The sequence below is a fragment of the Natrix helvetica genome (genome assembly GCF_964273705.1).
Source record: "Natrix helvetica genome assembly, chromosome: 9".
NCBI classification, from domain to species: Eukaryota; Metazoa; Chordata; class Lepidosauria; order Squamata; family Natricidae; genus Natrix; species Natrix helvetica.
This window is the reverse complement of record NC_138560.1, coordinates 14520808-14534991: the sequence shown is the minus strand read 5'-3', so window position 1 is coordinate 14534991 and position 14184 is coordinate 14520808. Positions and strand designations below refer to the sequence as shown.

The window sequence follows — 14184 nt, the reverse complement described above, 5'->3', positions numbered from 1 at the left end:
GCAAGCTGATTGGTTGATCTGGCTTAGTGCGTTATTATCAATCCAGCCAGATATGGTTGATGGAGTGAGCCGTGGCTAAACCCAACGTGGTTTGGACTGACGCGTGAACAAATTCTTGGTTTCTGCAGCCCACAGGTAGAGCTACCTCCCTATCTCGAGAAGATTAAGCTGCAGGCCAATGAGGCTTTTGCTTGCCAGCAGTGGACTCAAGCCATCCAGCTCTACAGCAGAGCTGTCCAGAAAGCCCCCAACAACGCCATGCTCTATGGGAACCGAGCGGCTGCTTACATGAAGCGCAAGTGGTAAGTGAGCTCTTCCCTTCCTGCGAGGCCTGGTTACAATCAACTTCTCTAGCCAACTTGCATTGAATTTCGAGAATTATTCCATCCAGATTTTAGATCCCGTGTGCTTTCCATAAGAGGCTCTCAGTACAATTTTAGAGGTCTCTGGAACCTTTTCTGGATGGCTCTCCGGTCAGAGGAGCTTGATGGGGATTCATTGTGTATTGGAAAGATTAATTTCTGCATTCCTACAAGATTTCTATCCACCTAACATAATTCTGCTGAGTGAATTTGGACATCCACTATATCTCATCCGGTTTACTTTGGTTTTTATAATTACAGAAATAAAACCAAGATACTGTTTAGAGCAGTGGTTCTCAACCTTCCCAATGCCGCGACACTTTAATACAGTTCCTCATGTTGTGGTGACCCCCAACCATAACATTGGTGTCTCGGTTCCTAAGACCATCGAAAATATGTGTTTTCCGATGGTCTTAGGCGACCCCTGCCAAAGGGGTCCTGACCCACAGGTTGAGAACCACTGGTTTAGAGGGAGTTGTGGAATACTGTGTCACTTGGTGATTCTTTGTGCATAGGGAATCCATAGTTCAATCCATAGGGTCTTCCAGATAGGATTCTGAAATACTGGCTGGCCTCTAATAATTGGGAGGCGCAATGGCTCAGTGATTAAGATGCTGCGCTTGTCAGCCGGAAAGTTGTTAGCCTTGGCTCGAGACCTGAGCGTTGCACGACGGGGTGATCACCGTCTTTGCCTAGCTCCTCCTCACCTAGCAGTTTGAAAGCATGCAAATGTGAGTAGATAAATAGATACCATCTCAGTGGGGAGGAAACAGCGCTCCCTGACATCATTCTGGCCACATGACTGCAGAAATGTCTTCGGACAGCGCTGGCTCAGTGGCCTTGAAACAGAGATGAGCGTCGCCCCTAGAGGCATCAGTGACTCTTCTTCTTGTGCCATATCCGTCAGATATGCTGTATTTTTCCGGGTGTCACATTCCCATGTCCAAAATATTTTTTTGTGGCTTTGATGATTTTCCTTCCCAGGCGGCTTAATCATCTCCTCATTTCTGATTTTGTCAATCCATCTTATACTTAACAGCTGCCTGTAAATCCACACATTTCAAATGCTTCTAATCTTTTCAAGTGGTTTTCTGTTAGAGACCAACTCTCCACCCCGTAGAGCAGGATAGAAAAGATGTAACATCTGACAAGCCTGATTTTCAATCTTAGGCTTATGTCGTGACTGCAGAAGATCCTTTTTCATTTTGAAGAATACACTAGCGGAGTAAATTCTGCAGGGACTCCCTTCCTTTCCTTCCTCTGTCAATCAAACACACAGGCTGAACTGGATAGATCAGAGGCATCTTCCTACAACAGTTTGCAAATATGTACAGTAGTGGCCAAAACTGTGGAAACCTTTTGCGAAAAGTGTATTTTTGAGATTTGATGGCCAATAACACCACTTTTTTGCAGTAGTACCATAAAATTATATATCAATGGAAAGATAATTTAATCAATAGTGTAATGCAACATGATTTGTTCAATTATCTGTATTCTATGAAAAGTTATAGCCAGCAATAAAACCTAGTTAATCAAAGCAGTCATTCAATCTTGATTTCACATTATAACAGTTGCAGAACTAAAAAACTTGGTTCACTCCATGGGAAGATGTTGTAAGGCCATAATTCATGCTAAAGGTTACCCAACTAAGTATTAACTGACATGGTGATAATGTTTGTATATCTCATTTCTTCTATGGTGATTATCTTTGTATATCTCATTTTTTCTATGTGTTTCACTTCTCCTCTTTATAACTGCTATTCTAATAGCAAATTCTTCATAAAGGTTATTGCATTACATTGTTGATTAAATTATCTTTCCATTGATATATAATTTTATGGTACTACTCCCCAAAAAAAGTAGTGTTATTAGCCATCAAATCTCAAAAATACTGTACACTTCTCACAAAAGGTTTCCACAATTTTGGCCACAACTGTCAGGGTTCCAAATTGCATCCAAAAATAAATCAGAGTCCAAGGCAAAGTATTGCTCAAAGTACCAATTTATTAAGAGAGCCATGTTGGCACATCTGGGAAAACACGAATCTGAAAGCTTTCCAGTTTTCCCCACCCAGTTGAAAGTTCAAGATCTTCCCCCCCCTTCCTCCCCCCCACGAGTCCATCACATGGTTCAATCTCCCACTGCCATGCTGACAGTTCCATCCATCCAATTCCGGTCAGGTGCAGAGGTGCAAAGACAAAGGATGACCTTGGCTTTCTAGAAAGAATTTTGTTATGGCTGCATAGCATCTAACGTCGACCAATCCCTCCTCCCATTTTCCCACAATAGAAAATGCATAGTAGAACAATAGAAAGTGTGGCAGGCCAAAGATCCAAAAGAAAAGATGGCTGCAGGCCTGACACTACTGTATTTGGGTGATAGCGGTGGTGAGAGAATGAAAGGATCAATAGTCCCAATTTGATTTTTGCAGGGATGGAGATCACTATGATGCGCTCCGAGACTGCCTGAGGGCCATCTCCCTGAATCCTTGCCACTTGAAGGCTCACTTCCGCCTGGCCCGCTGCCTCTTCGAGCTGAAGTATGTAGCAGAAGCCCTGGAGTGTCTGGATGATTTCAAAGGAAAGTTTCCTGAGCAAGCCCACAGCAGTGCTTGTGATGCCCTGGACCGGGACATCAATGCTGCCCTTTTCTCCAAAAGCGATAATGGTGAGGATTAAAAAGACAACACTTTGCACTCCTGCCTTAAGTGTGGAACAAATATTTGTTCTTAAAGGAACAGATTTTTAAGAGACACCAATGGTGTGTGTACTGTATAGTATTAGCTTTTAACATTTTAGGAGGGGAAAAGTAACTCCTGTGAAAGGGATAAGTCCACACATCTTTTTAAAAAAATGCTTCAACTAAGAAACACTGATCAAGAAAATGCACAGGTACATTATATGTGGTACCTTTCTCAATAGTAGTAACTGTGAAAGGGATCTTGGAGTTTTAGTGGACAACCATTTAAATATGAGCCAGCCGTGTGCAGCAGCTGCCAAAAAAGCCAACACAGTTCTAGGCTGCATCAACAGAGGGATAGAATCAAGATCACGTGAAATGTTAATACCACTTTATAAGGCCTTGGTAAGGCCACACTTGGAATACTGCATTCAGTTTGGTTGCCATGATGTATAAAAGATGTTGAGACTCTAGAAAGAGTGCAGAGAAGAGCAACCAAGATGATTAGGGGACTGGAGGCTAAAACAAATGAAGAACGATTGCAGGAACTGGGTATGTCTAGTTTAATGAAAAGAAAGACTAGGGAGATATGATAGCAGTGTTTTGATATCTCAGGGGCTGCCCCAAAGAAGAGGGAGTCAAACAATTCTCCAAAGCACCTGAGGGTAGAACAAGAAGCAATGGGTGGAAACTAATCAAGGAGAGAAGCAACTTAGAACCGAGGAGACATTTCCTGACAGTTAGAACAATTAATCAGTGGAACAACTTGCCTCCAGAAGTTGCGAATGCTCCAACACTGGAGGTTTTTAAGATGTTGGATATCCATTTGTCTGAAATAGTGTAGGGTTTCCTGCCTAAAGGCCCCTTCCAACTCTCTTTTTCTAAAATTCTGGTCTAGATGGCAGCATTAGTGGGTGGGGATCAGCTATTTAAAATCTGAAGGAAAAAAAAATCAAACAGTTTGATCATTTAGGGCAGTGTTTCTCAAACTTGGCGACTTTAAGTCCTGTGGACTTCAACTCCCAGAATCCCCCAGCCAGCATAGCTGGCTGGGGAATTCTGGGAGTTGAAGTCCACAGGACTTAAAGTCGCCAAGTTTGAGAAACACTGATTTAGGGCCATGAGCCTAGACTAACGTATAGCTTTGGGAAAGAAACTGATGAGAATAGTGATAGTTTGGATCAGAAAGTCCTAAATTCACACTCCTTTTCAGCCTTGAATTCACTGTATGACTTTAGTGAAGTGGCTCTATTACAATTTTTGTTCCGTATCCGCAAAATTAGTTGGGAAAAAGAGGATTGTATAGAAAAGTGTTCCTATGAAATCAAATTATTCTGGATCATCACACAACCAGCTAGATGTTCAGACTGGATTTGGCATTTTTACCCACCTGTCCAGTCTTTTCCAAGGACCTGGAATAGGCAGATGTTGTGTTTCCTGGTGTTAGAGGTATCATCGCAGGATGTAAGCTAAGTAAAGCTGCCTTTTGCAATTGGTTGATGGTGAATTTGCCGATGCCGATGCCGTTCAAGTGGTGCTCCAGTTGCTTTGGGATGGCATCTATGATTATTGCTACAACGACACTAGCTGTAGCCATAATTTTTCTTGCTTCATTTCTTAGTTGCCATACTTATGGGCGAAAGGGGGGACTTATGGCATGTAGAATGTTTTCCTCCACTGTGCCAGACACAACAATGATAAGGCTCCTGAGAACCAAGGCCAAATCAACATGCTCTAGCAACCGCATGGTTGGCTAATGTGAAATGTGGCACAAGGGGGGGATGGACAGTATCTATTCTTTAATTATACCAAAACCGCAGGAATTATTCAGTTGGTTTGCCCTTTGGCCATGCCAATATGATGTACACAGTAAACAGGATTTTTGAGGAAGCCAAGGCCTCAGAGTCTTGAATTGTTTGGGAGCATTACTGGACAGGTACTCCTCGACTTTACAGCAGTTGTTTTGCGACTGGGGCGGCTGCCTGCAATTTAGCAGTTCGAATCTCACCAGGCTCAAGGTTGACTCAGCCTTCCATCCTTCCGAGGTGGATAAAATGAGGACCCAGATTGTTGGGGGCAACAGGGTGACTCTGTAAACCGCTTAGAGAGGGCTGTAAAGCACTATGAAGTGGTATATAAGTGCTAAGTGCTAGTGCTAGTGCTAAGGTACATGGCGTTAAAAGCAAATGCAGAGTAACTCATGAAAGATCTGCTGGAAGGACTAAGCAGACTCATAGTTAAAGGCAGGGACTTGAGAAGGTTCAAGGGTCAGCTTTCAGAGTTAAACGGAGAAGTTACTTGTAAGTGACATAGAAGACCTCCTGAGATAATAGAGAGCTTTTTCCAGAGTAGAGTCTCTTAGATAGATAAATAGAGTAGGTCCATAAAAAGATGCTAAATCAGCATGTTTTAACAAAGATTTGTTGAGAAGACAGAGTAGCTGAGAGTATACAGAATGTCAATCTATTAACCAAAGTTTAATTATGAGCCATGGTGGTGCAGTGGTTAGAGTGCAGCACTGCAGGCCACTTCTGCTGACTGCCAGCTGCTTGCAATTTGGCAGTTCAAATCTCACAAGGCTCAAGGTTGACTCAGCCTTCCATCCTTCCAGGTTGGTAAAATGAGGACCCAGATTGTTGGGGGCAAGAGGCTGACTCTGTAAACCGCTTAGAGGGGGCTGTAAAGTACTGTAAAGCTGTATATAAATCTGAGTGCGTCTTACACTCCAGTGCATCTTATAATCCGAAAAATATGATACTTTTTTTTTTTAAAGATTGCCTCCCTTCTCACTTTCCTGTGACTCACATCGTCGGTATCTCCCCAAAGATCCCAAAAGAAATATAACTTATCAATTCCATTTTCTCCAGGCGAAGACAAGAAAGGGAGTGGCCCCATCTGGCTGCGAGCAACTGGCCGCAAGGATTCCATATCGGAGGACGAAATGGTGCTGAGGGAGCGCAGCTACGACTACAAATTCAGATACTGCGGCCACTGCAACACCACCACAGACATCAAAGAGGCGAACTTCTTCGGCAGGTAGGGGGCCTCTTCTCAAGAGAGAGAGAGAGAGAGTTTCCAGGTGTATTTATCCATGTGCTGGAGAAGGAAATCGCTGACAACCTGTAGCACCTAAAACTTTGTTTCTGCTGGCACAGCACTTGACCAATGTAATTTTCATCAACCACTCTAACTAAACAACTTTCCGAAAGGAAAAAAAAGAGCTTTTGCACTCTGCAAACCTCCCCAAAACACCCCTTTTTTTTTAAAAAAGGCATGAATAGCCTTGGGGGGGCTTGCAGAGTGTTCCGGGGGGGGCGGGGGAGCAAAAAAACGGCAGTTTTTTCGCAAAAACAGGCTGTATTTTTGTCAAAAAATAAGGCATGCATAGCCTTATGGAGGCTTATAGAGTGCTGCTCGGGTCTGGAGGGGGTGCAAAAAACGACCCGTTTTTTGCTAATTTCTGCCCTTCCCAGCCCCCGGGAGCTCTATGAAAGCCTCCATAAGGGTATGCACGGCCATTTTGGTGAAGGGGCGGGACTTCAGGAGGCAAAAATGCTGTATTCTGTGTATAAGGTGCACCCAGATTTTCATCCTCTTTAGAGGAAAAAAGGTGCGTCTTATACTCCGAAAAATATGATAACTTAACTAATTTATAAGGTAGAGGTAAAGGTTCCCCTCGCACATATGTGCTAGTCATTCCCGACTCTAGGGGGCGGTGCTCTTCTCTGTTTCAAAGCCAAGGAGCCAGCGCTGTCCGAAGATGTCTCCGTGGTCATGTGGCCAGCATGACTAAACACCGAAGGCGTATAGGATGCTGTTACCTTCCCACCAAAGGTGGTCCCGATTTTTCTACTTGCATTTTTACATGCTTTCGAACTGCTAGGTTGGCAGAAGCTGGGATAAGTAACGGGAGCTCACCCCATTACGCGGTGCTAGGGATTCAAACTGCCAACGTTTCTGATCAAGAAGCTCAGTGTCTTTGCCACTGAGCCACAGCGTCCCTGTATATAAGTCTAAGGGTTGTTTAATTGGTAGTACTCATGGGGTTTGAGGGAGAAGGAAACGTTTTGTGCATCTCGTAGAAAAGTCAGGATATAAATGTAACCAATCACTAACCATGCTCTTTTTGGCTGCCTCCTAGCAATGCGCAGTACATCATCAGTGGCTCCGATGATGGTTCCTTCTTTATCTGGGAGAAAGAAACAACTAATCTGGTGCGAGTGCTGCAGGGCGACGAGTCGATTGTGAACTGCCTCCAGCCCCACCCGAGCTACTGCTTCCTGGCCACCAGTGGCATTGATCCCGTGGTACGGCTTTGGAATCCCAGGCCAGAAGTAAGATCAGGGGCAGGGGGTTCTACCTGGGTTAGAATTTGTGGTCCTTTTGGCTCAGGATTGGTGCTATTTTGCAATGGAGGAAACTTTTGACCAAGTTGAGGAAACCTCCTCAATAAAGGAAAAAGCTTATCGCTAGTTATAATGGCTCCGGGCTCTGAAATGCCCCATTTTTCCCCATGGAAATATGTCAGCGTTTGTTGCATAAATTTAAATCCAGAAAGCACACACAGATCACTGATTCAGCTGGATTCATTAACTTCTTTAATACCAACAATACAATACCAACAAGTGGTTGGTAATACAATACCAACAAGTGGTTCTTCCAAGTAAACACAAGGCAGGAGAGTTATAGGCAAACACAAGCAGTTAGTTTCATATCAGCAGACAAGCCCAGACAGACTGCTAGTTTACTTCTCAGAGCAGCAGACTGCTTAGGTTTCTGTTTCAATTCTCTGCACAGACTCAGATCTGTTTAAGCTCCCATTGGCTGACCTAGTTGCTATGACTATTCATTGGCTGACCTTGTTCCTATGTCTCTCCCAGTCATGAATATTTTAACAAAGTAGAACAAAACTTTTCAAAAATATCTTAAACATTTATTTATCTTAATGGTTTTACAGGGAATCGACTTATGACCATAACGGAGCCCGGAATTATGGGGTTGATCCTAAGTTATACGACTTGCATAATTTATAAACATAAATTATAGTTATGATCATAAGTTGGGGCACCTACATGACCAGAAGTAAATTTCTGGCTTTTTTTTCATGGTGGTTGTTAAATGAACACCATGGTTGTTAAGCAAGCCCGTTCATTTGAATGGGGTTTTTTCCCACCCAGAAACCAATAAAGAATGGCAAAAATCAACAAAAGCCATGATGCCATGACCGTGTAATTCAACAACAGGTCATAAAGCTGAACTGCCCAAAATGACTGAGCGGGCAGTGTGACTATTTATGATGACTGGAAGTTCTTTATGGGCTTTAACGCATCCATTCCATGGTCATCAAAACTTCACACCGTCATAAAATCAGCAGTCTTTAATCAAGGACTACCTGCAATGACTGCTTAATAGAGTGGCGTTGCTGGTTTGCAATTGGGATATTTCCTGGGCCTGGTGGTTCCTGATACACTTTTAGGCCCAGGGTACCTGCGAAACCACCTACTGCCACCAGTAGCCTCCCACCGTCCAGTACGATCCCACAGAGTTGGCCTCCTCAGGGTGCCGTCGGCCAGACAGGGTTGGCTGGTGACCCCCAGGGGGAGAGCCTTCTCTGTGGGAGCGCCTTCCCTCTGGAATGAGCTGCTTCGCATAATCCCTGACCTCCGGTCCTTCCGACGCGCCCTAAAAAGTTGGCTTTTCCAGCAAGCCAGCCTGTCCTGTTAATTTACTTATTTTAAATGTATTGTCTTTTAAATTCGGTTTGTTTTTTTGGATATCTATTTAATTTTTTTTTTAACTTTTGGGATGTGTGTTTTTTAATGTTGTACGCCGCCCTGAGTCCTTTTGGAGAAGGGCGGCATATAAATACAAACAAACAAACAAACAAACAAACTTTTCTTTCTGGACCCTAATTGGTAGAAGGATGGGCTATCATTATGAAGAAGCTCTTAATCAATAGTGGGTTTCAGCTCCCGTTGCAACCAGTGTGCTGTATTTTGGCTCTCTGAAAGGTGCCTAGAAAGGTACTTTTGAGTGGAGCCATCAAATAGTCAACATTTGGGGCTTTGGTCTTTGTGTTCTGTTTCACAGAGCGAAGCACTGAACGGGCGAGTGGTAGAAGATATGGAAGGTGCTTCCCAAGCCAACCAGAGGCGGATGAATGCTGATCCCTTGGAGGTGATGTTGATGAACATGGGCTACCGGATCACAGGAATGACTGGTGGTGGGTCTGGAGGCTCGGATGACGAAGACAGCTCTGAGAATCAGGTCCACTGCCGGACCAGCTAAAAGCTGAATGGCCTCTCCTTCCTTATTTTTCTTTTTCTTTTTCCGTTTTCGTTTTGTTTCGTTTGAAGGGAAATCTAGTTTGCTCCATTTGAACTCGGAAGGACTGCACTGTTTCACACTATGCACAGGATGGGGATATGCCAGCGAGGGCAGAAGTGACTGGGTTTTCTTTGACTGCTGCTACAGTTTCTTCCTTCCCCCTCTTCTACTATTAAGCAGCATGGTAACGTGGCCTCTTTTGAGTTTTGCCCTCCCGGCGGAAACTGGGATCCCTTTTCCACATTGTCTGTGAGCAGTGTGTACAACCGGTAACCCGTCCCTTCGTCCGGCGTGGCTGGATGGTGGGAAGCATTTGCCTACATGAGTGTGTTTTGCAGAGAGGTTGTTGAAAACTCAATAAAATGTAAACTTAGGGCAGGGATGATGGACTTATGTTCAGTGCTGCGATCTCTTCTCTCCGAAACTCAGCTTGCCTGCCATGCCACGACTTTGTCATTCAGCCCCACATACACACACACAACAGCTGGTGAACATGTACACGCATCGAAAACATGGTCATGAGAAGGTCGCTAAATACACGGGCTCCCTCGGTGAACATGGTTAGGGAAGTCCGGAAAGCTGGTGTTGGGCAGAACGCCTCACTCTGGTTGGTACCTCACACTTCCCATCTGTCTACACCCAGAAGAAACCAAGAGGTGACTGTCCCGGTGGGAAGCTACAGCCACGAAGCTTGGCGGCTTAGATAACATGAACAAATACAATTATCTGATGTGGCTGCTTTTGGAAAACTTACTTTCCCTTTCCCCAAAGTAACTAAGTTCCCATCTCTCGGTGGGCTAAGAAGTGGGGTGTTTGCTGGAAAATATATATATATATATATATCCTTACCGGTGGAGGCCAAGCTTCAACCAAGCTATACAGTCCCAATGTGATAATGAACTGGTCAAAGATTTGGGATAAAAGCTGCCTCTTTCCTTATTGCTGCTGTGACCACTGCACAGTTCTTTTTATTCCTTTCTTTGTCATTAAATCCTAAAAAAATCTACGGGAGCTCCTTTTCTCATCTATTTCCTGATTCTTTTCATGGTGTAGCCTTCTTTCCTTGAGGGAATGTGGAAAAGGTGTACAGCAAAGACACGTGTCTTAACCAAATATTTTGGGAGGAATTGTATGTCAGGTGCGAGACTCTCCTCTTTAGGAAAATCAGCCCTTAACACAGAGGCCTTCAAACATGGCAACTTTAAGACTTGTGAATTTCAACTCCCAGAATTTTGGGAGTTAAAGTCCACAAGGCTTAAAAGTTGCCAAGTTTGGGGACCCCTGCCGTGACAGCTGATGTCATTAAGGATTTTTCTAGAACAGAGAATGGCATCAGTGCTGCTGTCCACACAACTCGGGATGCAGGGGTGATGGGGCGAGTGAGATCATTCCTGCCTTCCGTGGCTTAATTCGGTTGGAACTGAAATCAAATCAGGATAGTGTTGGGCTCACATCCACTGAACCGTAATGGACTTAAGAAATCACAGCAGGTTTTTTTCCACCAAATAGCTTGGTCAACAAACCATAGTCATCACGATGTGTATGTTAGAAATCTGAGAGTGTCTCACTGAAGTTGCCATCCCCATCAGTAATGTCCATAACAAATGATGATTGTGCAAATGAGAAGAACAGGATGTCTGGTGTAATTATACGAGTGACATCATTTGTACAACCACCCTATACCTGCCTATATAGTTCCACATGTTAATTCTGGCCAAAGAATACCCTGCAGCATACATTTAGCGGTAGTCTTTCTGACCCAAGGAAGTCACTGTAGACCAGGACTTGTTTTTTTTAAAACTTGGCAACTTTAAGATACATGCATTTCAACTTCTAGAATTGCCTAGCAATTCTGAGAGTTGAAGTCCATGCATCATAAAGTTGGCAAGTTTGAACAACACTCCCATTACAGTGCTTTTTGAGTCCTTTAATTCCCATTTGGTTACTCCTAATTCTTTTGTTTATCTGGAAGAGGAGGAATCCATTCGGACCTTAGGAAACCTGGGTGTTTTTTTTAAACTTGGCAACTTTAAGATATATGAATTTTAACTTCTGGAATTCCTTAGCAATTCTCAGAGTTGAAGTTCATGCATCATAATATTGGCAAGTTTGAACAACATTGCCCTAGATTATCTCTCCATTAAAATGTTTTTTTGTGTCCTTTAATTCCCATTTGGTTACTCCTAATTCTTTGGTTAATCTGGAAGAGGAGGAATCTATTCACTCCTTAGGAAACCTGGGTTGTTGTTATTTTCTTCCCAAATACCTGCAGTCATACTGGCTAATTCAATCCACTTTGCATTGGCAAAGCACTTTCTTCAGCCTACAACAGGTAGGAATAAGAAAGCTATGGTTTCCAGCTGTTGATGCAATTCCCATGATTCCTCCCCTCCCATAATGGCTGTGCTGGTTTAATCTCTGCTGGGAATTGGAATTCAGCAATCATTAGAAGGCTGCCGATACCTTCTCCCCACCCCTTGTAGAGAATGAGATGCTAGGTTGGATTGATCTTTTTCTGACCTAGAAAAATGCTGCGGGTGGAAAGATAGAAAAGCCAAACTGCCATTGCGCATGGAACAAAACTATTGTTCTCCTTTCTTGTTCAGTGGTTTTTTAGATGTATGAAATATTCCAAGAAACAAGAAGAATGAGTTTTGTGTGTCCAACTGTGTACTTCAGAATTAACTTATTTTTCTATATTTTGAAGAGAAGTGTTTTACGTAACAGAGGTTGCAGAGAGAAGGACCAGGGTACACAAGCCCCCACTTACACCTGCCTTGCAGAAACAAGTCTTGATAGCCTGAAATTCCTTCTCTTTGTCAAACGCTTCCCCTTGATTTGGGTTACACCCACGTTAAAAAAATGTCTAAATCCGCCATCAGGGATTTACTGTAGCCATATTCACAAAGTAGATACCACAGTAAAAGTGTTAGTTCACAGAACAGCTACCAGAACAAGGATAGTCACAGTTAAGGAGACATTTGCAGAAATAAAGTGGCATATTGCAAAAAACTGGCCTCTTCATTGTGTTTCCACAATGCCTGTAGGCTCCCCACACTTTTCACTACAAGACTTTTTTTAATGTTCCGGGGACATTGCTGCCAATAAAAAAGGATGCTAAAGTCTGGTTATTTTTGCTTTGCAGCCTGCTTCCTTTTTATTATTTTTAATTAAAAGAAACTTTTAACTAGATGGAGGAAGGTCACATCACACGTTTGTCTACTTTGTTCTAGTGAAAATGATGGATGTTTGTTTCACGGTGCAGCTTCTGATATTAAAGCATCGAGTTCTGTTTATTTTAATTGGTCGCTCCTTGGCAGAAAGAGTGGCCTAAACACAGTTCCATAACATTAGAATGCTTCCTTCTCCATATTCCAGAATGCTTCAGTCATTCTATTTGTGAAACAGAACGTTCTATGGGATTGAGAGTAGAAAATTCTGAAAGAGGAATGGATATGGTTAGATTTGGGCATGCATCCCATTACTGAGTATGGGAGAGAACTACTTTTTCCTTTTGGCTAATGACTACTTTTTTAAAAAAGCCAACAAAGCTATTTTTATAATTAGTAGTGAAAGTGCTCCGGTGTATAATAGTTATAAAGAAAAGTCTTCCTTTGGGTGGCTGGTAAAATGGTTGCTTTATGTAACTTTTCAGGTATTCCAAGTAAGATTTTTTCCCACGCCAAAACACTGTCTTTGCAACCAGCCTTAGTCTTCTGTTGTTGTGTTGTTATTATTCAGAGTGGCATGTTTCTGTTCTTCCGGTTCCTGGAAGAGAAAGGATTAAGCAATTAAACATTACTTTGTTCTAGTTTTGGTGTCTTTCTATTTTTGAGACAGTTTGAGTTTGGTGCTTATCTACTGCGCCTTTTATAAAGACATCATCAGTGCTTTGATATATGTTAGCTAATGTGCAATCTTCCAGTTTGGCATAAATGAACCTTAAAGTTTATTTTTTACTTATTCCCCATTGAAGAGCCATGGTGCCGCAGTAGTTAAAGTGCAGTACTGCAGACTACTGCTGACTGCCGGCTGCTTGTAGTTCAGCAGTTCAAATCTCACCAGGCTCAAGGCTGATTCAGCCTTCCATCCTTCCAAGGTGGGTAAAATGAGGACCCAGATTGTTGGGGGCAATAGGCTGACTCTGTAAACCGCTTAGAGAGGGCTGTTAAAGCACTATGAAGCAGTAGATAAGTCTAAGTGCTATTGCTATTTCTAGTTGTCCATTTAAAAGCTGCATCTGTGCTATATAAAAATAGGGAATTTAATTGTTGATTGTATTCCTTGCCCAAGAGGAGCTTATGCCAGTCACCACCGCTAAAGTCTTGCAAACTACACAGTTTCCTGCTTATGAAAGCTAAGTTTTCCTTTCATTGGCTTTTTAAAGTTTCTAAATGTATCATTTAGAAATAAAGAAGTTGAGATGTGTGAATTTGAATGTGATTGTACATTAAAAGCATAGCATAAGTTAGCTCTTGTACCTTACATTACTTTCTTTCTTTTAATTTTAAAAAAACATGCCTTCATTTCCTATCGATTAGATTATCAGGAATAACCAAACATGATTCAAAGGGACTAAAAGTTATACGGTAGGAAGCAGCTCATTGTGTACTACTTGCTTGCTTGAGTCAGTACTTTGAAGTAGTTTCCAGGCTACGTTTAAAGTTCTATATGTTTACAGAACACCACTTCCTACAGCCTAATTTTATTGTGTGTTTACACATGCATGTACAGAGAATTTATGCCTACATCTATAAATAGTATAATGGACGTTGGTGATAGGATAGGAAGAGCTTGACATTCAATAGTTCACATG

General features: G+C 42.6%; 1 protein-coding gene across 1 annotated transcript in view; it reads left to right on the top strand.

The window, feature by feature from the left end:
- Nucleotides 1–9742, top strand: part of WDTC1 (WD and tetratricopeptide repeats 1) — a 37706-nt gene extending 27964 nt beyond the window's left edge. The window contains exons 12-16 of the mRNA XM_081962392.1: nt 129–302; nt 2794–3029; nt 5909–6077; nt 7183–7375; nt 9132–9742. Coding sequence (XP_081818518.1) covers nt 129–302; nt 2794–3029; nt 5909–6077; nt 7183–7375; nt 9132–9329 — 970 coding nt within the window. The 3' untranslated portion in view covers nt 9330–9742. The remainder of the gene's footprint in view (nt 1–128; nt 303–2793; nt 3030–5908; nt 6078–7182; nt 7376–9131) is intronic.
- Nucleotides 9743–14184: the final 4442 nt, after the last annotated feature.